Source organism: Cryptomeria japonica, chromosome 10 (genome assembly GCF_030272615.1).
Source record: "Cryptomeria japonica chromosome 10, Sugi_1.0, whole genome shotgun sequence".
NCBI lineage: Eukaryota > Viridiplantae > Streptophyta > Pinopsida > Cupressales > Cupressaceae > Cryptomeria > Cryptomeria japonica.
In genome coordinates, this window is record NC_081414.1 from 307,711,195 (window position 1) to 307,736,089 (window position 24,895).

The 24,895-nt window shown below is 37.8% G+C and overlaps 1 protein-coding gene across 4 annotated transcripts in view; it reads right to left on the reverse strand.

Moving 5' to 3' along the window:
- Window positions 1-24,895, reverse strand: part of LOC131078953 (uncharacterized) — a 247,738-nt gene that overhangs the window by 139,808 nt on the left and 83,035 nt on the right. For all 4 annotated transcript variants that reach the window (XR_009113892.2, XR_009359261.1, XM_058016803.2 and 1 more), the window contains exons 5-12: window positions 24,674-24,733; window positions 16,143-16,333; window positions 15,959-16,027; window positions 15,799-15,876; window positions 14,868-14,933; window positions 14,576-14,678; window positions 14,428-14,492; window positions 14,142-14,226 (exon numbers count right to left, since the gene is read on the reverse strand). Coding sequence is in view for 2 of the 4 variants with exons in the window: in XM_058016803.2 (XP_057872786.2) it covers window positions 14,142-14,226; window positions 14,428-14,492; window positions 14,576-14,678; window positions 14,868-14,933; window positions 15,799-15,876; window positions 15,959-16,027; window positions 16,143-16,333; window positions 24,674-24,733 (717 nt within the window). In the remaining 2 variants the exon portion in view is untranslated. The remainder of the gene's footprint in view (window positions 1-14,141; window positions 14,227-14,427; window positions 14,493-14,575; window positions 14,679-14,867; window positions 14,934-15,798; window positions 15,877-15,958; window positions 16,028-16,142; window positions 16,334-24,673; window positions 24,734-24,895) is intronic.

Here is a 24,895-nt window from a genome sequence, read left to right on the forward strand (position 1 = left end):
TGAGTTGCATTTCCAAAACATCTCGTCTGAATGCACCTTTTCTATATTTTTATCAAACCTACAATATTATGTGGCTCGAAATTCTCTAGGTCTACTATAGGAATAGTTGAGTGGATGTTTATTGAGAACATTGAGACAACTATGCTGCATCACATATAAGAACATTATTCATCAAAGTATCATCTAGGAAGAATTTGATCAACAAACATGCTACCTTAGACCTACTGGCATTGTGTTGTCATTGATGTCAACCGGTAGAGGCATTGTGGCTGTCATTGATGTCAACCGGTAATGGTGTCATTGATGTCAACTAGTCTAGCATGTTACCGGTATAGCCTGTCACTGGTAAGAAGAGGATGTCAACCGGCATTGTGATCATTGGAGTCGCCGGTACACAAGTTAGTGTTGGCTTGTGTTGAAGAGATAAGCATGTGATCGGTAAGAAAGCAAGAATGATCCATAAAGAATGTGCAGACAATCGGAATGCAGTTGGATGTCAACTCCCACCAGATAAAGATGATGTCACGGGATGAAGAGAAGACTGACAAAGAGTGTGCCCAACCGGATCATATGTCCGGTTGAAGTTGTGTCTGCTCAAACAGGGAAGTCACATTGGTGTAATACCGGAAGCAGACTGAGCACAATGTAATGACAACTGGTTCCCACCAGTCATTGGTCAGCAGGTGACAAGGATCCACTTCCACCAGTAAGTGGTGATGAGGTTATCACTTTGGCAAACCGGTTAAGAGGAGAACCGGTCAAATGAAGATGAAGGCAGGCAAGTGAGGTGGTTACCGGTATGCAGACAGAAGTATAGTCAACCGATAAGGATGTCAACCAACAAGAAACCAAAGAGACAAAGGTGAAAGGCTCTCACTTGATGAAGATAGGCATGGAGACCCACTTGGGTACATGCGGTGGATTGGTATGTTTGGTGACCAGGCTGGTGTGATCCCACTGGCACAACAAAGAAGAGCTAGCATGTAGGTTGACCGGTCAATGCATAACCGGCAGGGAAGATTGAACCGATAGATGTACACTGATAGTATGTTGGTCGGTGGCTAAGCCTAAACCAACACAGTGGTCTGAGCAAAAGTGGATGCTGACGATTATGACACGTAGGACACAGGTGTCATGCATGCAATGGTAGGTGAAGTGTGCTTCAGTGAGGTTGGTGATGAGTCGGTCGACATTAATGTTGACTGCGGATATCACAGATCGAGGACAGAGGTTTGTGGCTCGATGCAGACCGAATGGCGGTAATCTATGGCATGCACTGATCGATGCTAGATGTCCGAGTGTAGATCGGATTTGATGAAAACAACGGAAGATCATTTAATATGACTGACAAAAGAAGGTCGATGATTAGTTGGCCGTGTTTGTTAAAGATAGCAAACATGTTTTGGAAGCAGCGAGATTGGCGGTGATGGGTGATCCGTTGTAGGTTGACTATCTCAGAGAACAAATCCGATCTGATTTGATATGCCTCATGGTTGATGAAGGAACCCTAGCACGCCAAGGTTTGAATGTCCATTTTGGTGGGATTGCTCACGTATAAATATGCAAGCTTAAGATCTAAGTGGTTGTTGTTGTGAAGACCGACGAAGGAGGTCGGATGCAAGTGAAGAGTGCAGACAAAACAGTCTGAATGTTTAAGTGTTAAACCTTGAAGCGACTGAGAGTGTTGAAGGGAGAAACCGGTAAGAGGGTTTAACAGAAGGTTAAACCGGTGTGGCCAAAGTGACCGGTAAGCTGCAAAGAGTGTTGCAATCAAGTGAACCGGTAGTGTTCAAACCAGTAAGAAGGCAGCAAAAAGGGAAACAGTGCAGTGTGAGTGGTTGAGGAGATCCGGCAAGCCAAAGAAGAGGCAGAGTGACACTCAACCGGTAAGAGGTTGCAGCAAAGAGTGAAGGAGAGAAGGATCTGAGTGAGCTGAGAACTGGCAGAGAACAAAGCAGAGGAAGACCGGTTGAGAAGAGTAGAACCGGCAGAGGAAGTTGATTGTCAGAGGTTACAGAATTCATTTGTAACTGGGTATTAACTATTGTATTGTTTATAATCATTGTGATCACTGAGTTGGAGCTCGGTGCAGGGGTTGGTGCTCTGTGCCCTAAACTTTGTAACAGTGTCTATTGTGAGGCCGAATTGGAGCAGTAGACTCCAGCAACATTTCTCACCGAGGTTTTTCCCATGTTGGGTTTTCCTCGTACATCCGGTGTTATGTGATGTTCCTTTTGTGTGTGCTTGCATTTGAGTCTTCTCCCTAACTCACCGGTATATACACCTTGTGTTAGATCTGCTAACCGGTACACACTTTTAGGATTAAAAAGGGTTAAGTTTGGAAACCACTGATTCACCCCCCTCTCAGTGGCATCTTGTGTTCTACAAGACCTTATGTACAAATCATAATTACAACACTCAGACTCACCTTGAACTCAACAAGGTGATTTTTGACCCAAACTTAGTAAAGACTCATGTAATATAGTGATTGTTAAGGATTTAAAACTTGTTTCATGCACCCTTTAACAAATAAAATTTAAATTAAGGAATAAATTACTCATATAGAAGCTACTTTTATTACATACACAAGTATACATCAATCACATGAGCATCAAAGAGGATTTTAATTATTAGCTGAAGGAAAGAACATTGTTAAATATATAAATCATAAATATTGTCAAATGTATAGAAATCTCATGAATGATGAAATCCATGGCATCAAAACAAATATCAAAAGTAAAAGTATAAGTCTATCGCTTAGAGGAACCTGCATAACTCCCTCCAACATGATGGCAAATCTTGCGCTAGTATCCAAGATAGTTTTGGGTGATAATGCAGCCATAGTATCTACTTGTCTCAATGGCACCAAAATCTAGAGGGTCTCATGCTCTAACCTACTCCCTCACCAGGGCTACCACCTCTGCTTCTCAATCAATTTGACTAACCCATGCAAAGTACTCATTGCTCAAGGCAATATCCTCAACCTTGGTGATCCAATCTAACTATGGCTCAAACCCTATACAATAATGGGAGATAAGTCAATGCCCAAATTTGTTTGTAAGTTAGTTGATGGTTATTGTCATCACAAAAGCTCGCACTCTTGCTGAGCTATCAACTCAGCAACCTTGTGAAACATGGAAACAACCTCGAAGTGTGGGACCTTGCGCAAGGGGTTGAATCTCCGGAGAAGGTCGGCTTCCTTCTCAATCCAAGTGCAGGTGTTGAACCAACTCAACACTTCAAAACTTACTCCTAAGCCTATCCTAACAACTTGCAGAGGTAAAGGGAAGAGAGAAATGCGTAAAACAAAAGCAGGTGATGCACCAAGAAGAGATTGTTTCTCTCCCTACCCGAAATGACACAAAGAATCAACTGAAACACCCAGGAGATGCACAAACTTCAGTTGTATGAGTGACCCCAATGCATGTATGAAGGCTAGAATTCGCTGAATGTCAAGAGGGGAGAAGGATTCCCACAAGTCACACTCAGAAAAACAAGTTAAAACAGCATATATGGAGAGAAGAGCCACAAAACATACGCTTATGATGAAGGTAAGGTAACATACACAACATGCATAAGTTGAAGGAAGGCAAGAATGTAATTTCAATTCATTCAAAGGCCAAAGGCCAAACTTACAATTGCAGAAATGCAACAAAAATTACAAGTCTTCAAGAGGAGAAAGAGCATAGGAAAGCTCAAGGTAGCAGGGAGAGAACCCCTTACAATGAGGCTTAACAGCCTTTATATAAAAAAATGATTACAAGAGTGATCATGACCCCTGCATGTCAGTCTGAGTGTGCAAGGAAGTGCATGCACCTGACATTGTGTACATGCAAGCAACCTAGCCATACCCACAAAGGCAACCCTGAGAAGGTGGATTGACTCACCTTCAAAAGTCAGAGTATGCAAACATGACATAAGTCACCACAACAAGTATGGCCCCGTACCTCTCTTGATGGAAATCCTGCCAAAAACATTAAATGCACCCCTGTGGCTCCACAAAAGAAGGTGCACAAGTCACAAAAGTCATCGAAGCATTTAAATCTTTGAGTGTCCATCACGCTATCCGGAAGTGTTGCAAGCCAGAAGGAGTTTGGAAGACTTCCGAGACCTGGGTCACTGAAGTTGGGGGAACTTCGGAGACCTGAGTCACCAAAGTTGGGGGAAGAAGTTGGGAAGACTAGGAAAGAACTTCGGAACCTCAAGGTTCTGACGTTCCAGGGAGGAGAAAAGAGAGCAGCAAGGAACTTCGGGACCTCGAGGTTCCGGAGAACTAAAAAAAAGGCTAAGGAAGGAACCTCGAAACCTCGGGGTTCCGGAGCTCCGGGAAAGAAGAAGGGAAGCAAGGGAAGAGAACTTCGGAACCTCGGGGTTCCGGAGCTCCGAAGAAAGAAAGGAAGAAAGGCTTAGGAACTTGGGAGCCTGAGGGTTTCAGAGTTTCGGGGTTGAAGACTTGGGAACTTGGGAACGTGGGGGTTCCGGAGTTCCGGGGTCGAAGACTTAGGAACTTGGGAACTTGGAAGTTCCGGGGTTGAAGACTTAAGGACTTGGAAACCTGGGGGTTTCGGAGTTCCAAGGTAGAAGAACTAGAAACTAAAGAACCTGGGGGTTCCAAAGTTCTAGGGTAGAAGAACTAGGAACTTGGGAACCTGGGGGTTCCGGAGTTCCGAGGTTGAAGACTTAGGAACTTGGGAACCTGGGGGTTCCAGAGTTTCGGGGTTGAGGAAGAGAAGACTTAGGAACTTGGGAACCTGGGGGTTCTGGAGTTTCGGGGTTGAGGACTTAGGAACTGAACCTGGGGGTTCTGAAGTTCCAGGGAAGAGGACTTAGGAACTTGAGAACCTGGGGGTTCCGGAGTTCCGGGGAAGAAGAACTAGGAACTTGGGAACTTCGGGGTTCCGGAGTTCTGGGGCAAGAGAACAAGAGACCAAGGAAGGGAACTTCGAAACCTCGGGGTTTTGGAGTTTCGGGAAAGAGAGAGGACAAAGAGGGAACTTCGGAACCTCGGGGTTCCCGAGTTCTGGAGAAAGAAAAGCGAGAGAAGGCAAAGGGAAAGAACCTCGGAACCTCAGGGTTCCAGGGAAGGAAGAAAAGGCCAAGGGAGGAACTTCCTCCGGACAAGGCAACACTTCACACTTCATGATTCTTCTGCTTTCTCCTTGATCAACTGGGGCAGCGCTGGTCCATGGAACATATCTCTGATCGGTTCTCACTGATGGACCAAGGGTGTCATAAAATGACAATAGTTATAATGAACATTCATAAGATATTCAACCTTTGCATGACAACCTATTATGCTTGTTAGGGTGTATGTGCTCAAACATACTCCAATTGCACTTGCATTTTGAAGCATTGCATAGTCAGCTCAAGACACGAATTGCAATCCTCTAAAGATTTGCCACCTTAGCACCAAAGCTTTCCCACCATGCATCTAAAATGAAAAAAAATAAAAAACCAATCTAATTCTCTAACTTTGATTTTCATTTTCAATATTAGCGTAAAAATAGAAAAAACTTTAATTTTTGACTTAATTATGCCTTTAATAGATTTTTACCTAGCTACAATGTCGTTCAAGTTGTATTGCATATCTATGCTACGATTATGTAGATCCCACTAAGAACTAACTCATCAACCTTGAAATTTGGGCTTGAAATTTGGGTAGGATTAAAATATTGGATTGTTGAAATAGACAATTGCATCTATAGACTTGTGAAGCCAAAGGTACCATTGTCAATCAATGATCTCCCGTATGGGATGATATTTATCCTCAACCCCAAAATAAATAAATCTAATGGCCTCCTTCACCCTGTTTATGCCCTCATATATGTAACCCATTGCAAGCTTCTCCCCATCAACAACTTGTAGGAGAACAACTTAAGACTATGAATTGCAATCAATGTGAAGCATTAACATAAGTGTGAACAAAACTAAACAAATGAAATGGAAATGCAAAAAAAAAATGAAACTTTACCTCTAATATTCTTGGCTAGTTGCTAAAAAACTATGCTCATCAAAGATCCAATCAAAGAAGTCAACCCTAAATTGGTCTTTGCATATGATGATGTAGACCACTCATCACAAATAATAATGCACCTTATAGTGCCCTTTCAAACAAGAATTGCAATGACAATAAAATTGGTTGCAAAGAGGATTATTCCAAGATAAGCTAGGTCTTTCTTATTTGTGAATTTTCTCATTAGTTGAGGACCCAATTATGATTATATATGTATTACAAATGCTTTTTGCATACTCCACATGTTTTGATCCAAGAAATTTTGTCAAAATCCTCCATTATGAGATCAAGGCAATGAGCAACAGGAGTCCAAAACAAGGATTAGTGCCTACCCATGAAAATTCTACTTACAACATAATTTCTAGCTTTATTTATAACTATTGGCACCATATTCTCCTCAACCACCTCAACCAAGGCTCTCTCCAAAGCCTCAAAAAGGAAATTTAGCACTTTTTACATTTGATAAAGCATCAATGAACTTCAAGAACAATATGCCACTTGAGAAAAAAACAAAATCAACTATTCAATAGAATAAAAATTAAAAAATCTTAATCGCTAAATAAATAGATATCACAAAGTACAATTATCTCAAGAAGAAACAATCAAATTCAACAATGTTTTATTTCTTCTATCAGTCCAACCATCGATAATGATGGTGCAACCATTCTTGCACAACTCATGTTGCTCGTCAATTCTAGATTTCACACCAACCACATTTTAATTCAAAATGGAGCCTTTTATCTCACATCATTAAGGGTTTTGAACTCCACCCCACAAACAATAATAGCATCTATCATGTTTTATCAAAAAGCAAACGTAAAACAAATAAAATAAACAAAAAAGTATTTTAAATTGAGAGTTTAACTTAAAAATCTACAATCATACATATCTTTGCATGTAAAAATTTAAGAAACAAATAAATCAAACTTAATATTTTAAAACAAAAATACTAATAATTATGTAGCTACATAAAATGGAATGGTGCAAAAGAGCTAGAAGTCTCCAAGTGCACTTCTTGTAGCATCGTACTTATCCTTATACTCTCAAGTGATGGTTGGCCACCTAAAGTAGTGCATACAATAAAATATGAATCTAGATTAGATGAAGATACATGAACTTATATCCAATACTAACACTACAACAACCACTAGCGCTACTCACAAATCCAAGAAATGGAGGTATGGAAGAATTCTTTCTACTAATGGCTACCATTTGTTCTATTTTTTTAATTTTTCATGTTGCTCAAAAATTTCTAATTGACTTTGCACTTTGTGTATAACCTTAGGAGGCACTACTAAGCATGGTTTCAAATCATAGTGTTGTATATGTGCAACGTGATACTTCAACTAGTTAATGAGTAGTTGACAGCTTCCATTTAATCTATCACTTTGGCTTGGAGAACTCCCAGAAGGGCTACGCTGAAGTTAAGCCTTTCAAACCATGCTTTGACCCTCCTTAGGGATGTATACAAAAAGATTGGGGAAACTTGAGATGCTACACCACATGTGAATAGGCCTTAAAGCCTTCAATAAAATATATTGGCCCACCTTGAAGATGTACACCCTCCTCTTGGGGGATATGAGATGGTATGTTAAATCTCAATCCTAGCCAAAATTAATATCAAAATTTTATATCACCTTTCACAAGCACACACAACACTACCAAACGTCAATTTATCTTCACACAAAGCACTACGCAAATTTATTATTTGCTAGCAAATCGCAATATATAGGTACCTGGAAAGTCGAAACCTATTCTTGATAGCTTCTCTCTTTCTCTAATAAATGCAATTGAGATGGAAATTCCTCCTCCAATTTGTGAAGAACCAAATGAGGAACCAAACGAAAAACCAGTTCAGCAGCAAATTGTTCCTCATGGCCTTGATAATCCAGTAAATGTAATGGATGAAGAATTGGAAAATATTGAAGTTGATATCTTGGAAGGAGATTTCCAGGAGGGAATTATTTCCTCACTTAGAGGAAATGGAGAAAATGAAGGAGATGGAGAAAATAAAAGAAAAGAAGGAAATGAAGTAAATGAAGAAGATGATGGCATTGAATAGCCAACGGTACCAAATTGGTTACTAGAAAGGATGAAGAAGAAAGATATTATAGAAGTCCAACCAGTGGATGATTCAACCAAATTCTTAGCCAAATTGAACTGGCTTGTGGAAAAGAAGGAAAAGAAATAGTCCTTAATCCATAAAGAGAGCATAAGATCTCGTTCAGTACAGGTGACCAATCCAAAAGTTGACAAAACAAAAGAGGACATCACTCCTGAAAATTAAGAGCTAATGACTATGGACTTAGGTCCTCCTACAAAGGAACAAGAAGTCTAGGAGTTAGATGATTCAATCAACGCCATCAAGGAAAGGCTAAGGAAAGAAGGAGAAAAGAAGGACAAACTCAAAGTGGAGAATGAACAATTGAAGGAATATATCCAACATTTGGTAAATCCTATTAGAAGAGAAGAGGCAACAGTCACTCCATCTTTGGTTCTTCCACAAGAATCAATTGAGCGCTTTGAAGGAATGAAGATGGTAGCCCAAGAAGCCAAGGAATGGATTACAAAAGTTGCAAACAAGGCCATCAAATTCATAGAGGAATTGGCACGGGTCTATGCTCGGATCTCTTCATTCATATATAGATTCCAGAGCATAATTGAGTTTTGGGAAGATTACCAAACTATTCAAGAAAAGACAATTCCATGTTTAAAGGTGCTAAAAAGGAATCCCTAAACAAGACTTAGTGGAAATGTAATTGATGTTGGAACATCATATGACTTTAGTACATGGTATCATGCCTTGGTGGCTAGAAGAGAAGTTTAAGAGAAGATGAAGATCGATGGTGCCAAAATAGAAGAAACAATCAAAGTTGTCCAAAACAAGGTCTTCATCATAGTCTCTGATGTGCTTGAGTGGGAAATAGTCCAAGATAGTGACTTAGATGTGGAGAACCTGAAGGCCAAAGTTCAAAGCAACTTCTTCACTTCTACAAATCCAATCCAAAAGCAACATTTTGGCAAGGCATCCTCATTTTTGTCCATTGAGGATGATTTTAGAAGACTGGAAATAGATTGGATAACCACTTTTGCCACAGGTGAAGATGAGATGGACCTAATGGAATACAAGATCGACATTTTGCCAAGTGTCCCAATGGAAGAGCTTTACACCATTGTGACAAGGCTCATTGAATTTTCTGCCAAAGAAAAGGATAAGGGACCCAACTTCTAGAAGAAAGATGGATTTAATAGTTGTTTATTTCTCATTGGTTCATTTTGGATAACTATTGTAGCTTGCCTTATTTAGTGTTTGATGTTTTAATCTTGGTCGTTGACCTTAGATCAATCTAGGTCGTTGCTTTGTAATGGGGTGCCTATATTAACCCTCCTCTTTTCATTTGTTAGAGGGAGATTTTAGAGAAATTGTTTCAGTGATACCTCTTAAGTAATAGACATAATTCATTGTTCAATATGTTGGTGAATCTTTGTCCACTTTTGCAAGTTCGCATGGTTTCTTGGCTCTCATTAGAATAGATTTAATTTCCAAGTTGACAGATTGAATGAAGGATTTAATAAAATTGCTTAGTGTGCAGTTGATATGTTCATACTTTTTATAATTAGATGATTTTCAATTATTTTGCAAAGTTAGCCTAAAAAAGTAAATGAAAACTTAACTTTTATTACTGTATTCATTGTTCAATATGTTGGTGAATATAAGTGATATGAAAATTTTTGGAATTCCCTAGAAGATAGCACCGTTCTTGTGTAGTTGTTGAATTTGACGAAACAAGGATTGGTTTAAATTCCACTTTTGTAGTTCCTATCTCTAAAGTTCATAGGATTTCCTTAAGCTTAGAATTATCTTCCTAAACCCTCACCCTTTTTCCTTTTTTTTTCCCAAGTCTTAGTAGAAGTAGGATTGGAAAGAGCTTATTGCAAAATCATTCCGAAAAATAAGAAAGTTACAAGTGTCAGCAATCAGCAAAATCCTTAGATTGATTTACTCCTTGAACAATTATGTAAGTCTGCCTTGAGATTACCGGCAAATCACAACAAACCAACTGAGACTATCTGTACGCATTTGGGAACCTTGGAGTCGTCTTTGTGATCACCCAGTTTAGCTGTTTAGCACATAGAAGATTTTGATCAAGAGAGAATAGGATATCTCTGGGCATTTTATTCTATGTTGAACGTGCATAAAAACACCACCAACACATATCCATATTCATATCTGTACCTGAATCAGCAACTTAGTATCAAGCTATACAAGTTGTCTTGAAGTATATTTTCATGATGAATTTTGTTAAGCTTTATCATGTGACTGCACCAGCACTTGGAGGACTTATCTAAAAAACAAAAGCATCACCAATCAAAGGTATAATCATTTCATTTCAACACTTCAATCCAGCATTTCCTTCAGATTTAGCCTCTGCCTTACCAAGAGTAAGCTCTCTCTTTCTATTCATCATTGCTATAGTGGAAGTTAGCACCTACCCGGGGTTTAACTTAGGCAAAACCCTATACAGCCCAAGAATTTTCTTCTATTTTCTGTGTGTAGGTGACAGATCCGACAATAGATAACTACAAATCCAGAAAGTGCAGACAAAGATACACAGTTTTAGATTCAAAACAAGCACAAAACCCTCGTCACTGTTCAAAAGTGAACAATGACTGACACTTTTCTGCTGAAATTTTAGGAGAACAATCTACAGACCATCCTGAGCCAGGTCCTGCACATCTAAGCTAACGAAAACAACTCCTTAACAGTTGCGCCTATCCACAGTGACCAACACTTTCAGCCCTAGATTGCAAACACAAGTTCCTCTGTGTAAGACATTTCCAAATCTGAGCTTATTTCCTAATTTACAATTATGTATCTTCTTGCTTTTATTGTTACTTGTCAAAATCCCTAGTTCTTGCATCATTTCTTATCAATATCATATCCAGTCATATCAAAATCAAAAAGAGAATTATCAAATCAAAGTGCCCAGCTATCCCAAGGGTTTGAAGTTGGGTCTAACTAATTATTCTCCAATAAATGTTGACGTGAATGGTTTTGACTCCTAGTTTGCATGTTTAGATTAATTAACACCCGATTTTCACTACATTTCAGTTCCCAACCCTCTTAATGGCATCCTGAAAAGTGGGAGGATCAAAGGCCTTAATCCAACCATGAAGAGGTTTTGATAACCCTTCAATGAAAAGCACTATCAACCTCCTCTTTTATACATCTAGAACCATAACAGCTAATCTCTTAAACTCTAAAATGTATGCATCAATGGTACCACTCTGCTCCAATTGTGCCAACTCCCTAAAATGCAAGTCTGGATCTTTCTTATCAAATCTATCTATAAGTTTTGGCTGAACACAAAATAAGAGTTAATTAGATTATGTCCCTGTGTCAATAATTTGTGATACCAGCATTCATGAGCCTCACCATCCAAGTGCAAAGTAGCATACTTGATAGCCTAATTTCAAACATAAGTTTTAATGAAGTAAGCATCCAATTTCTAAACCCATGATCTATTTGTGCATTTTTTGAAACCACCAAAAGTGGAAATAGAGAACTTACCCAACCTCTCCTGTAAATCCTAGCTATTAGGGCCTCTGTCCATCCTAGGTCTATTATTTAACTTGAGCTAATAGAAATCCTATAAACATAGCAGCATGAAACACAACACCTAATGCCTCATACTCATGTAACCAATCCACAGAACCTTCTTTTGCATTCTACTGATTTCCTCCAACTGCAACTTCATTTTGTAAGAATGTAGGCATTAGAGGTTTAAAAGTAGCTCCACTAATTGCCTAGGAATGGCTGTCTAGTAATATGTTTGTGTTGCTAGCCTCTCCATTGTTTCCATGAGTGCCATTATTGCCTCCATTGTTATGATCGGTGTTATATTTTGAATCATTGTGTCATAAGTTGCAGTAGTTGATGTTGTCCTCTAGCAAGATCATTTAAAATCTGCATAGTACTGGCATCATTTTGGTCTCTTTTGTCACACGTGTTTCCTATAACTCCACCAAACAAATCTGTAATAGAAACTTCCTCTTCAATCTCCAGTTGCTTTGGTAGATCGTTTTCTGGTTTCCCTTCTAAAATAATACCTCTAAGAACCCCCTTGCTGCATACGAAATTTCTGCCAACAAAAAGTGATTTGAATCCCCACTAGCTAGCTAGATACACTATTCTAATACCATTGTAACATAATGTCCCAAAAATTTGCAATTTTAAGAGTTTTTTATGCACAAGCATTTCATCAAACAGTTTGCATCCAAGGTTGTTTTGATATAATTTTTATAACAATCATCATAAAACTGATTTCTTAAATACCAAATCTGATAACATATCCTTTCTCAATCAAATATTGAAAATGTATATATCAAACATTTATTGATATTAGCTATTATAGCAAATTCAAGATTATAAAAAAATTACATAAAACTTGCGAGATCAGAAAAAATACATTTATTATTAATTGTTGACCTGTTGAAAGATCCTCAAAAGTTCAAACAGAAAACAAATAATCCCAAATGGTCCCCTAAGAAGTACAACCCTCATCCAAATGTACAACATCGAACGAGTAGTTGGCGGCTCCCATTTAGATTGTTGTGCTGGCTTGGAGGGGTCCCACAAAGGCTGTGTTTAAGTTTCATGCTTTTATGCCTTCCAAACCATGCTTTGAACCTGCTTAAGGATGATGTGTACAGCAGTCTTGGGGAAATTTGAGATGCTACACCACATGTGAATAGGCCTTAAAAGTCTTCAATAAAATATATCGGCCCACCTTACTGATGTAGATGTATGCCCTCTTCTTGGGGGGCAATTAGGTGGTATGTGGGGCCTCAATCCCAACCAAAATTAACAACAACATTTGATGTCACCTTTCAAAAGCACACACAGCACTGCAATCTTTTGATTAATCTTCACTTCACACATAGCACTTGGCAAATTTATTATTTGCTGGCAAATCTTGTACCTGGAATGCTGAAACTTGCAGCTGATAACTTCTGTGTTTTTCCATTAAATGCGACTGTGAATCCTAAGTGATTTCACCATAATTTGACTAGGAAGAAATCTGTCATCTCCAAAGCTAAATACCTCTAAGGTTTTCTTCTTAAAGTTTGAACTTTGAAGCTGAACTTGAAGTCCAAACTTTGCTAATGAAAGAAATAAAATGACCAAGATATCCAAATGAGCTCCTTCATTCTTCTTTTAAAATTTCTGAGAGAACTTTTGAGAAGTTATATTTTAAATTCACCTTTATTAAAATAATGATCTTTTTGGCCTACATAAAGTGACAGTATATTACTTCTGCTTTTTTACTTAAGTCACTTTATAAAAATTAATTAATTAATTAAATTATTCTTTTTAATTCCCCAAATTAACCTATGGGAATAAAATAGGCTAACGAAATTATCCCGAACGCCTAAGTCAAAGTAGGGGACATTACAAGATAAAATTAATCCCTATAGTGGGTAGACTATCCAAGATAAGGAACCCATGTTTACAAAAGACAAGATTGTTCATTTGAGAGGCAAGGAAAGAAGGTGCAATAGAAGCAAAAGCAAGAGACCTAAGTTTGGATGAATGGCAGTGATCCTAAAGAATCAATACAATCAAGTTTGAGAGTAGAATTGTTATCAACTGCTAAGAGTAGGACCCCTACCAGCACTAGGATCATAGGATGTATACGGGAAGAGAAAATTATTATTGTTGTGACTTTCCTAGAATTGTAATTGTTTATGATGATTCTCAATTATCATGAGATTCATATCGTATTATCAGCGTAGCATGTTGATGCAACATTATTCCTTGTTTATTCAAATCCAATAGAAAACAGTTCCCCAATGTAATATAGTCTCATTTCATATGTTTTGCAACAGTATTTTGCATGAAATTTGTATTTTTTAATTTGTTTGGTTTTCGCCTAGTTGCCAAGTCCAAGTCAAAAGACTGGATCTGCTGAGTGCTGCTGGGTCGCCAGTTCTAAAACTGTGGGTGTATGTATCCATGTGAGCAAAGTGTGCATGTAGTATGTACACACACATACACCTATTTAAGTTTGTGAGCATTAACTTCCATTACTGTAACAGGTATAAGATTTTAAAAATTGAACCTTACCCGTCCTCTAAATTTTCGATCATAGTTTTCTGGAGTAAAACTTCCAAATGTACACGGCTCATCTAAAAGAGTATAACCCCGGGTCCTGTTTCAATAAAAATGCATACAGACAAAAAAGACAATTAATTTAAGAAGAAAGAAAGAAAGAAAGAATATTATTGTCCATAAATGATCAATGTTGGTAAATGAAGCATGAAAATACTTTCATTTAAAATAGAAAAATGCTAGAGTAAAATCTCAATGACTCAAAATTACAAATAAGATAGAACACATAATTGATACATACATGCCCTGAGCTAAAGCTGCCAAAAAAACAACAGGCTTGAAAGTTGATCCTGGTGACCTGAACGCCTGCAGTATAGGACAATGTTCTGAATTGTGACCAAAAACAGCAAAGAGTAAAATATAGAAAGAAAGCATCAAAAAATTATCACCAATGTTGCACGGTTGAAACTGCTCTCAAGAAAGTCCCTCCCTCCGACGAGTATTTGAACAGCTCCACTTAAAGGTTCAATAGCAACTACAGCACCTTCCAGCCTGAATAAAATTTGTTCAAAATGAAACTTCCAATTGCCTTACAGGCTGCATAAACTAAAGAAACCCAGATTTCCAGCTTTAGAAAGGTTCACTAAGGCTTCCATCTATATTCAGTTCTCAGTTCATGATCTTTGCACAATCCAACAGAATAGTCATTTTGATTTAACAACCTACTTACACACTAATTACCTAGATTTGGCTGCTTCCTTCAACTCCGCTTCAAATGTGGAAACAATTCCTTGTAAATATCTCTCCCTGGGAACAAAAATAAAATCAATACAAGAACAACTTTAGTATAACTAACTTACTGAAAATACAACAAAAAGATCTAACATCCATCTCTAACAAAGTAGCGTAACCTCCATGACATATGCAAATACATCCCTTGTACTGCAGCACCATCTCAAGGACAGACCCCTTTAGTTTGGCACCTGAAGAGGCAGCAGGAGGGCATTTCATCCATCCCATTTTCCCCTAATCCACCAGTTTTATCCTGGGTCACATCCCCAGGGAACACTGCCGTTTCCCTTCTCAAGTGTCTTATATGGAATTCTCAAGATGCCTATTAGTATTTTTGAATTCCTAAACAATCGGGCCCTTGCCTTGTAAGGTTAAGTCATATGCTGGCAATTTAGCAATTGGAAAATGATCAAATCTTATATGCATTTAGTTCATTTTATGATATAATGTCGATATGATTGAGTTATTCAAATATAGGGAAAGAGATATTGAGTATATACAACTTGTTTTATGAAACAATACCAAGTCTTGATTAGAGAATCTTTAGAAAACAGGACTGTGTATGTATGTGCTACTGTTTTAGACTAAATGCTCCCGATGCAATGAACATTGCAAATATCATTGAGAAAAATATTTCTTAGTTTGAATCCAAGATTGAATCCTTATCAAGTGACACTAGAGATTAACAGCCAGATTCTAACACATCCTATTAATATAAATATTTCCAACATAAAACTCATCAATAGCATTCATCTTTGCACTACTACCATCTTTTTTGGACTAGATCTTGCAAGGATGGAGCACAAGACAATTTGCTAAGAATGGACAAAAAAAGAATAGATTAGGGATTAATGCAAATAGTTAGTGAATATTGACTTACACTGGTGCATATTTCTGAATGACAATTGAATGAGCCTTTTCTGAAGCAGCTACCACAGCTTCAGCTAACACGGCTTCCCTGCGATTCAAGACAGATATCAGGATCATTTCAAATAAAAAAATTGCTAAAATCCATGATATGATGGGACATACATGCTAACCTTGAAACTTTTGCATGCTCTGGCATGACAACTGGAAGTTCAGTCGAATGCTTCCACTCAACATGGACCCTAAAACCATAAGCACAGTTCTATATCTATCAGAAATCTAGACAAGAATATAATCCTGGAACAGGGAGGAAAGCATTACCTATACATAGGATTTTAACCCATGTAAAATGCAAACCTTGCTATAGCCCTAGTAACAGCTTTATCTATCTCCTTCTGACGTGCTTTATAAAAATCTTCAACTTTGTCATGGGCTTTCTTTAATTTCTTCTCCGCGAGTGTGATTCTCTCTTGGTCATATTCAGCAGCTTCCTCATTGATTACCTTCTCAGCTATCTCTTGCCTTTCTAAATCCAGGGTAGTGTAAACCTGTGCACATCCACAAAACATTTTAGAAACAATTTACTACAATTTTGAAGGCAGAATCAACAGAGATTCATGTAAAAAAAAAAATTATTACTAGTGTCTAGAATTTGACTGCAAGGTTAAATAATATGAACTAGATGAAGCAAGAAAACATTGGAGTACTAAATTTAATTACTAGTATAATTTTATATAGTCATAGATTCCTTTAAAAAATGAAACTACTAGACTGTCTTATAAAAGAAACAAAAAATGACACCGACAAATGAACTATGTGCCTAATCTTTGCAAAAATGACATATGGAGATTGCAAAGTTCCTATGGTAAAATTTAGAAATTCACAAAATCATGTATCAAAATCAAAGAATTGACCAGACTGGTATCCTAATTTCCGAAAACATTTTTGCAAATAAAAGAAGCCAAGAAACAAAACTAAAATAGACATTTTGAACCACTTAGAATTTCTGCTAGATACATGTTCATAAATTAACTCATACACAAACAAATCAAGAAGAGTTTCTGGGATGACTAAAGACCACTCCCAACTTTCCAGCTTATGGCTCTGAAGATAGTGAATACAACGATGAGGGAAGAAACTACATAAAACAAAAGAAATGCATATTTAATAAATATCCTTTATATTCTCTATTTTCTCTTCAAAACTGTTTAGGAATTTCTATGGGTTGAAATAGATCTTAGAATAGTAAAATTTAGTTAAGTATTCCTACAAAGTAAGGAAAAAGAATATCTTTTAATAGAGCTTTTGTATAAAAAAAATGCATACTAGATGACATGAAATCACTTAAATATAAATGTCCAGATTCACCCTATATGCACAAAAGCAGCTCAGAGAAACCTTGTCTCCCCTATCAAAGAGGAAAACATAGGGAAATTCTCACAACTCATACATGATAACACCCCCAAGAAACATTGGAGAAGCCTTTCCCACAGCTAGGCATGAATCCCAATGTAACACAATGCTGAAGGACTAGAGGATTTGGGCTTCAAATTTCATAATCTAAGAATCATAAATAAGGTAGATAATTGCTTTTACACTATAGCAGAAACAATAACACAAAAAACAACAATCCACTAACTTCTCTCCATACTACATCATAATATAAAACTCCCTAAGTGCCTACATAGTATCTAAAATACAAAAGTGTGCCAACATCCATATAGTAATGTATCTAAAGGAACTTGTCATGCAGCAGAACCCATAACACAAAGGCCAAGAATCAACAAACTTCTCTCTATACTACATCACAACATAAAGCTCCCTAAGCACTGAGAGCAATTAATCGATGCTCATCAAGCAATTCAAGCTGTTCTAGACATTGGTCATGATAGGCATTATCGTCAATAAGTCATTTAAGGGAAACTCTCAAGGATGGAATTTCCAACTCTAAAGGCATGATGGCATCAACGCCATACACAAGATTATAGGAGGTAGTACAAGTAGTCATACGAATACTTGTGATAGGCCCATCATAGTATTTAATTGGAACAAATATACACAAATTCATTTCATTAAATCATGATTACATTTAATTAGACATATATCAAATCATATCATAAACATGCATGCAACCATAAAAGATCAAAATACATGTGCATGAAACATATACACAGTATCTCATATATATTAGAAATATACAATGTATGTGTGCATCTGATCACCCATATGACAAAATTTGGTGTGTGTATATTCAAACTATAGTACAAACATCTGCATCAAGGGGCATGAGTATATGAGCCTAATGAAGTTGGTGGGTCCCTTGCTTGAGGTGCTGCTATTTAATGGAGGCAATCGAGCATGAATGTGGCCTAGGCATGCTTCGTGATAATGCTTGCAATCATCCCTCGAATTAGTGGCCTCCTCTCTAATAATCATCTTTTGTTGTCATTTTATTTATCAAAAATCTTTTTCTCTTTAGTACAATCAAAAGATTCTTTCTCGATCTTTAAAGGTAGGCATTCTAGTTCCTTATGAGAATCAGCATAATGTAAATGCGCCCTCAGGTGAAAAAGGGAAGTGTTACCTAATTGGTTGGGTTCTTCCATCGTCACCTCTATTTATGCTTTCAGTGCTTACAAGTTTACAACTTACCTACAATGGATGGTAAGCCCTTGAAAGAACTTGTGAACTTGTGAACTTGGGCCATTCAATCATAGGAATGTGATAGGGATCATAGGTGAGGCGTGAAGAATTGTATGGGGATGCTCTAGGAATGGCCACCCTTCACAAATCATTAGGGTGTAAGCCTAAGAGCATGGGAGTGAGCGTGGAAATGCATGAATGCATTGGAGGTTCACGTCCAAACCTAAGTCAAAGTGCCCTTTCAGATCTTAAGATCTCTTTGCATCCCTATGGAGAATCAAAGTGAAATCTAAGCATGGGTGGGAATAAGGTAAATGCAAGCCTATAAATCTGAACTCAAGGTCAAATCGCACCCTCTTCCCGAATTCGGTGTTAGGGAGCACTTTAGGAGTCTCAAAAATAATTGCTAAAACAAAGTTGTCTCCTCAAACTCGCTGATGGGAGACAAAAATAGAATAAAACATTGTTCTAAAATGTCTTCCTAACACTAAGGACCCTAAAGTTTGGAGTTTGCATGAGGAAAAGTGAACAAGGTCTTAATCCTAATAACCCTCCAATCACCAAGTTTGATCCTTAACTTAAAGATTCACTTTGCAAATTCGGTCCTAGCACTGAAAATAGGATATTATTCCTAAAATGTTTCTTAATGCCGAGCTTACACTGAGTTTCTGAGTTCCATTCTGCAAGTTTGGCATTTGAAGACCAAAGCTGATTAAGGTTTATTCCTAAAAGCCTTCCTCTTACCGAGTTTCAGACCGAAGTTAAGGTTTTTTTCCTCTCTAAGTTCGATACCTGCATTGAAGATCAGATTAAGGCATTGTTCCCAAAATCATTCCATACACCAAAATTTTCTATTTCAACTTGAGTTCCATCTCCAAGTTTGGAGGTAGCATTAAAATTTGGATTAAGCACTATTTCAAAAGCTGTCCCAACACCGAGTTTCACCCCGGGTCTTATTCAAACTTGGATTTTTGCATTCAAAGTAGGATTTAGTCCTAATTCCAAAGTTGTTCCTATTACCGAAGTTTAGTCTGAACTTTCACCTTTCAGTTTGAATTTCAGTGGTAGCACTATAAAGAAGAACAACTCTTAATCCAAAGAACCTTCCTAAACCCCAGGTTAGGTCTGATTTTTGCCCCTTACTCACCAAGTTCAATGGTAGCATGCAAGGCCAAATTAAGTTTTGATCCAAAAGGTATTCCTACTACCGACGTTCACATCGAATTTCATCTTTCACTCACCAATTTCGATGGTAGCACTGAAAATTAGATTTGGCCTTGTTCCAAAAAGACTTTCTTGTGTCAAGTTTGATCCTTGGCTCTTCCTTGATCACTTTCCCAAGGCCAAAGGGGTCGTCCTAGGCCTTAGTTCATAAGACATGATTACGGAATGATGTTCAATAAGATTAAAATGTTGCAAGGAGCAAATCTCCAATGAATGTAATCGAGATGAGAGTGATGAATGGATGACTAAATGAAAATGTGATTCATCATTAAACTTGTCTATCCATGCAGAATAGGAGATACCAAGGGAGTCACAAAGAAAAAGCGACCGTCAAGAGGGGCCAAAGATCCAAGCTTTCCAAGATCAAACACCACAAGAATCCAGGGCAGGGTGACCACCAACAGAGCCAAAGGATGGAGAATCTAGCGTACCTATTGAAGATATGATCATGATAAAGACAACGGATCACCAAAGGCAAAGCATGAGGAGCTAGATGAGCAAAGACCACTACCAAAGTTTAGAGGGCCAAAGTGATGCCATTTCCAATACTCTAAGAGCCAGTGGCAAACACAAAATATTGTAGGATGCATGCAAACATAGAAAAGGAACAGTTGGGCCTGAGCTGGAAAATGATTTGTTGTAAAAGAGGATTAACCTATCGTAAAATGACAACTTTTGGGCCCAATTTAATGCAATTCAAGAAGGGGGCCAAAATTTAGTTGTTCACCCAGCTACCAAGTTTGTCTTGCACCCCATGAGCTTTTGTCTCCTAGTGGGATTAATTGAAGGCAATTGAAAATTAGTTGAAAAAGTGGTTGAAGCTGTTGAGACCATTAACTGAAAGCTATTAGGGTTTCTAGAGGTCAAATCTGGGCCATTGAATGGATTAAATCATGGCCATTGATTCAAAATGTAAAATCTATAAAAGGCCAATGCCTCTTTCCTTGCAAGAGGTTAGAAGGTTAGAAAATAGAGGTAGGCAATAGATATTAGGAGTAGATGTTAGAATTAGGAGTAGAATAGGAATTGTTGAGCAGAGATTGTTGTAATAGTAGGTGAAGCAAGTGAATAAAACATTAAAGAATGGTGTTTTGCCATTTGCCTTCTCCTGTTTGCATGGTTTCTTTTCATCAAGTTAGTTAAAGTTCAGTGATTTTAATGGTGAACTGTGAGGATATCTAATAGATGTCTGGTTCATACCATTGGAGGTTTGTTGACTATAAATCTTTGTGTATGGTTAGTCTAAGCCTTTTACTGTTGTTAGTTCAACTGTGAATGTTCATCTATGTTTTGCCAAAGTTGGGTACTTAACATATGTTCATGGTCTAAAAACCCCTTATTTTCCTTCGGAGATTGCACTATTTCTCTGGCGTTATGAGTTTATCTCTAGCTAAGCAGAAAGCAATTTTGTGCAATATTTGTCTATCTGCAGCCCAACTACTACTATAATTCTCCCCAGGTTCTCTTAACCCTATCCTTTTGCAATTTATTTCATCCGTTTTGAGAAGTAAAGCATCAACCAAAATGCTATATCAAATGCAAGCCAAGCTTGTCAAATGCATAGGTCTCCTTGAGATTACTAGCAAATCACATCAGCCCTAAGTTATCTTAAGCTTAGTCATGACCTGACACTAGAAACCTTGGGGTTATCTTGTTTGGACACTTAGAAGACCGAAAAGATTTCCTTATTCAAGAGAGAATAGGATATACTCTATGCATTCTATTCTGCATTGACGGAAGAGTAAATCTCCCCATCAACAACAGGGACATGACAAATGCCCCCCAAAGTAAAATGCATTTGTATGGATACCTTCCCTCAACATGATTCTCACCTTTGACAACTTAAGGATAAGAGGCTTTGAAGGCCATTCTAGATAAGTTTTCTCCAAACCAAAAATCGAATTAGCTAACCATCTCTTATTGCATTGTGATTTTGCCTCCTAGATCTAGCAATAGCTCCAAAAAATACTTGGCATGACATAGGTCTTCTCAAATTCCCTAGCATGTCACATCTATAGTTGGCCTATAAGATCCAAGAAGCTCTCTACTTTATGGAAAACTACCTTAGATTGTAATCAATGGATCATCCAACTAGAGACATATAGTAAATAAATAGTTATACAAGCGAACCTTCAAAAAGATTGTGAGCTAAAATTGATTCAATGGTTTGGTTTTATGCAGTGTTCCATGGAAACGCGTTTCCCCCTCCCAGGCCCAAGTCCCCCCGTCCCCAAAACCCGTCCCCGAAACTTTTTCCCTTTGTCCCCCCGTCCCCGAAGCCCGTCCCCGCGTCCCCCCCTCTTGAGGATCTCTAAGCTTTCCAAATTTGAAGAAGCTATCACAGATGCATTGAAGCTTCAAGTCCTTGTAACCACTCATGGGGTAGTCAACAAAAAATTTGCTAGGACCAATGCTTTCTAGAAAAATCCCCCAATTGGCTTTCTTAAACTGAATCTGACTGGCACTTCTTGAGGCAACCCCTATCCAATTGGGGTAGAATGTGTAATTTGAGATGACACAAGAAAGCTAGTAAGTGGTGCTTCTTTCTTACTTGGTCATTGAACCAATAATGAGGCAGAATGTGAAGAAGTGATGGAAGGTCTAGAACTACTTATTTCACTCAAGTGTCAAATGCTCATTGTTGTAGGGGATTCTATGCTACTATTTTCTCAACTAAATAAAAAATTTGTAAGGTGCTTCAAGTTCCTCTTGGATGAAGCTTTGGACATTTGCAAAGCCTTAAATGAAGTTATTTTCACTCATTGCTTTTGTTAAAGCGATAAGGTAGTGGACTATCTTTCTAATCAAAGGATTGAACTTCCAACATACTCTACTAAGAACAACAGCTGCTTAGATGAATAAGATGCCATGAACTCATTACTTTTGATTTCTTAGCCTTGTGGCTATATAGGTCTCCTTTTTGCAATAAATTTTTTTGTAGGTGGAATGCTCTCCCCTATAATTATTTGTTGCCATTAATGCACTGCATCTCATCAAACGCTTGCATGTGTTGTATTCAGCCCATTAGGACTTCTATCTTTGAATTCTCACAATGTGGTTGCTTCACTTATTATCTCTCTCATTCTCTCATATTATCCTCTTCATCTTTGGTCGTCTAATTTTCCATCTAGTCTAGCATGCCTCAAAGAAAAAAAGATCTAAGATAGGGTTGCACAGTCTTCAACCACCGCCAAAAATCTACTTTTGCCCTGCCTTCCCCTTCCATTCTGCCTATGATCAAAAGTGTTTTGGCTCCTAGGGGTTTAGACAACACTAGACATTTGCATTTAAACAATTTAATTGCAGCTAATTTCATAGAGAAGCTCAGTGTCCTTGTCCCTAACTGGGTTGTGCATGACTAGATTCAAGCCATGGTGTTGTCTGATTCTACCATGGTGGAGTCGGACGTAGTAAAGGCAGGCCATACCTACCCCTATATCCACAATGCTCTAGAGAATCCGAAAGGGGAAATTGATGTGACTGCAAACCAACTGTTAGACAAGATCACTTTTTACTTGGATATGGTGACTGTGGTGAAGCACCTATGTGTCACCCACAAGGATGATCTTCTTATCCTTGCCTCACACTTTCACTACATGCAATGATGAATGGGTCTCTAGACTCTACAGCATTCACTTTGGCAAGGTGGCTCCTTCCCCCCATCCCTTTGATTCATAGCAGCTCAACTTCTAGTTTGGGCACTCACATTTCAAAAGAAGGCAGATGAGTGGGTAAGGTGGAGCGAGTGGAGCCTACCCCTAGCGATAAATGGAGGGGTAACAACGCTGTGGTGTCCTGGGGCCCAGAGGCACCTTGATTTCCCTTGGTTTCACCTACTCACTATGCAAATCTGCCATCTGATGGGATTTTTTGCTCAATGATTACATGTCCCTATTTCAACATCTTTTTTGGTAGGGGGGAGAAGGGGTTGTATATTTTGTAGTTGTACTTCACTTGCATAGCCTTCGTGCTCCAAGGGTTTAGCCTTTTTATTGATTTAGCTTCTAAGTTGTTTTTAGGTAATGGTACTGTATAGTTTTTTCCTTGTGTGAGGACTCCAATAAAACACTCATTATTCAATTAAAAAAAATAGAGTCATAATCCACGCATGTAACTTTTATTGTTGTTAGTTGTTACTATGGAGTTGAGAAGTTGATAGGTGATGCTTACAATCATAAAAGTAAATTAATATATTTTTAGATTTAACATATGATCTGATCATACATGAGAATTTTATCTCTATGTTGTTGTAAATGTTTAATTTTATGATAAAATGGTCTTTGTGACACTCAATACAGAAAGGACAATACACTCATTATTGTTTCCCATTCCCTATGGTATTTTATGACAAAAACACTGCTAGTTAAGTATAAGAAAATAAATAATCGCTCTTTGTTTCTTTTGTCATTATTGTATTGTAGTGTCTTTGTTCCCTTCAATAAGACTTGAATGTCACATCTCAAGACCTGCCTTTTTCTGCAGATCTTCTGTTTGAATACATTGATGGCAATCAATCTGCACAAGAGAAAGGAAATAAAGGAACTCAAAGCAGATATTATTTGAGCTCATATGATGTGGGTATTAGGACGTTAAACAACTAACTGTTAACTGTCTCATCGTGGCTATACTGAACATATTTATTTCATTCCATCGCTTTATTACGTGTCTAAAATAAACATATATACTCCTAGCAGGAGACTGGGGGAAGATCTGGTGCACTGCTTGTAGCTAACACACTGAATTATTTCTAGAATCTAATTAACTAGGCAGACTAAACAGCAATAGTTGCAAAGGCACTGCCAAAAAATTGACACTCAAGATGCGATCTTAACAACACTAGAAAGTGTGTCCAGTGATAAGAATTATCACATTACAAAAACACAACATGAAATGATATTGTGCAAGGCTCTTTAAGAAAAAAATGTTATGAGGGCTCTAACAGTTGTTTTATGTGATTCATAATAAGAATGCTTTTGTCGATCAAATTGGGATGTCAGATGTTAAGTTTATAATCCTGATACCTGCAATCCATCTCTCAATATTGTATCATGTCCATATTTCTGAGCCAATTCATATAGAACCTGTACAACAGAAGACCAATGGATGTGTGACATAAGTCATTAAATATACTATATTGATCAACTATCTAAATATGCTTAGCATTCATCCCATACCTGGGACAAGCATATCAATTCATAAATATAAAATATGTACAATGGTGATTGAACTTAAAAAGAACACAC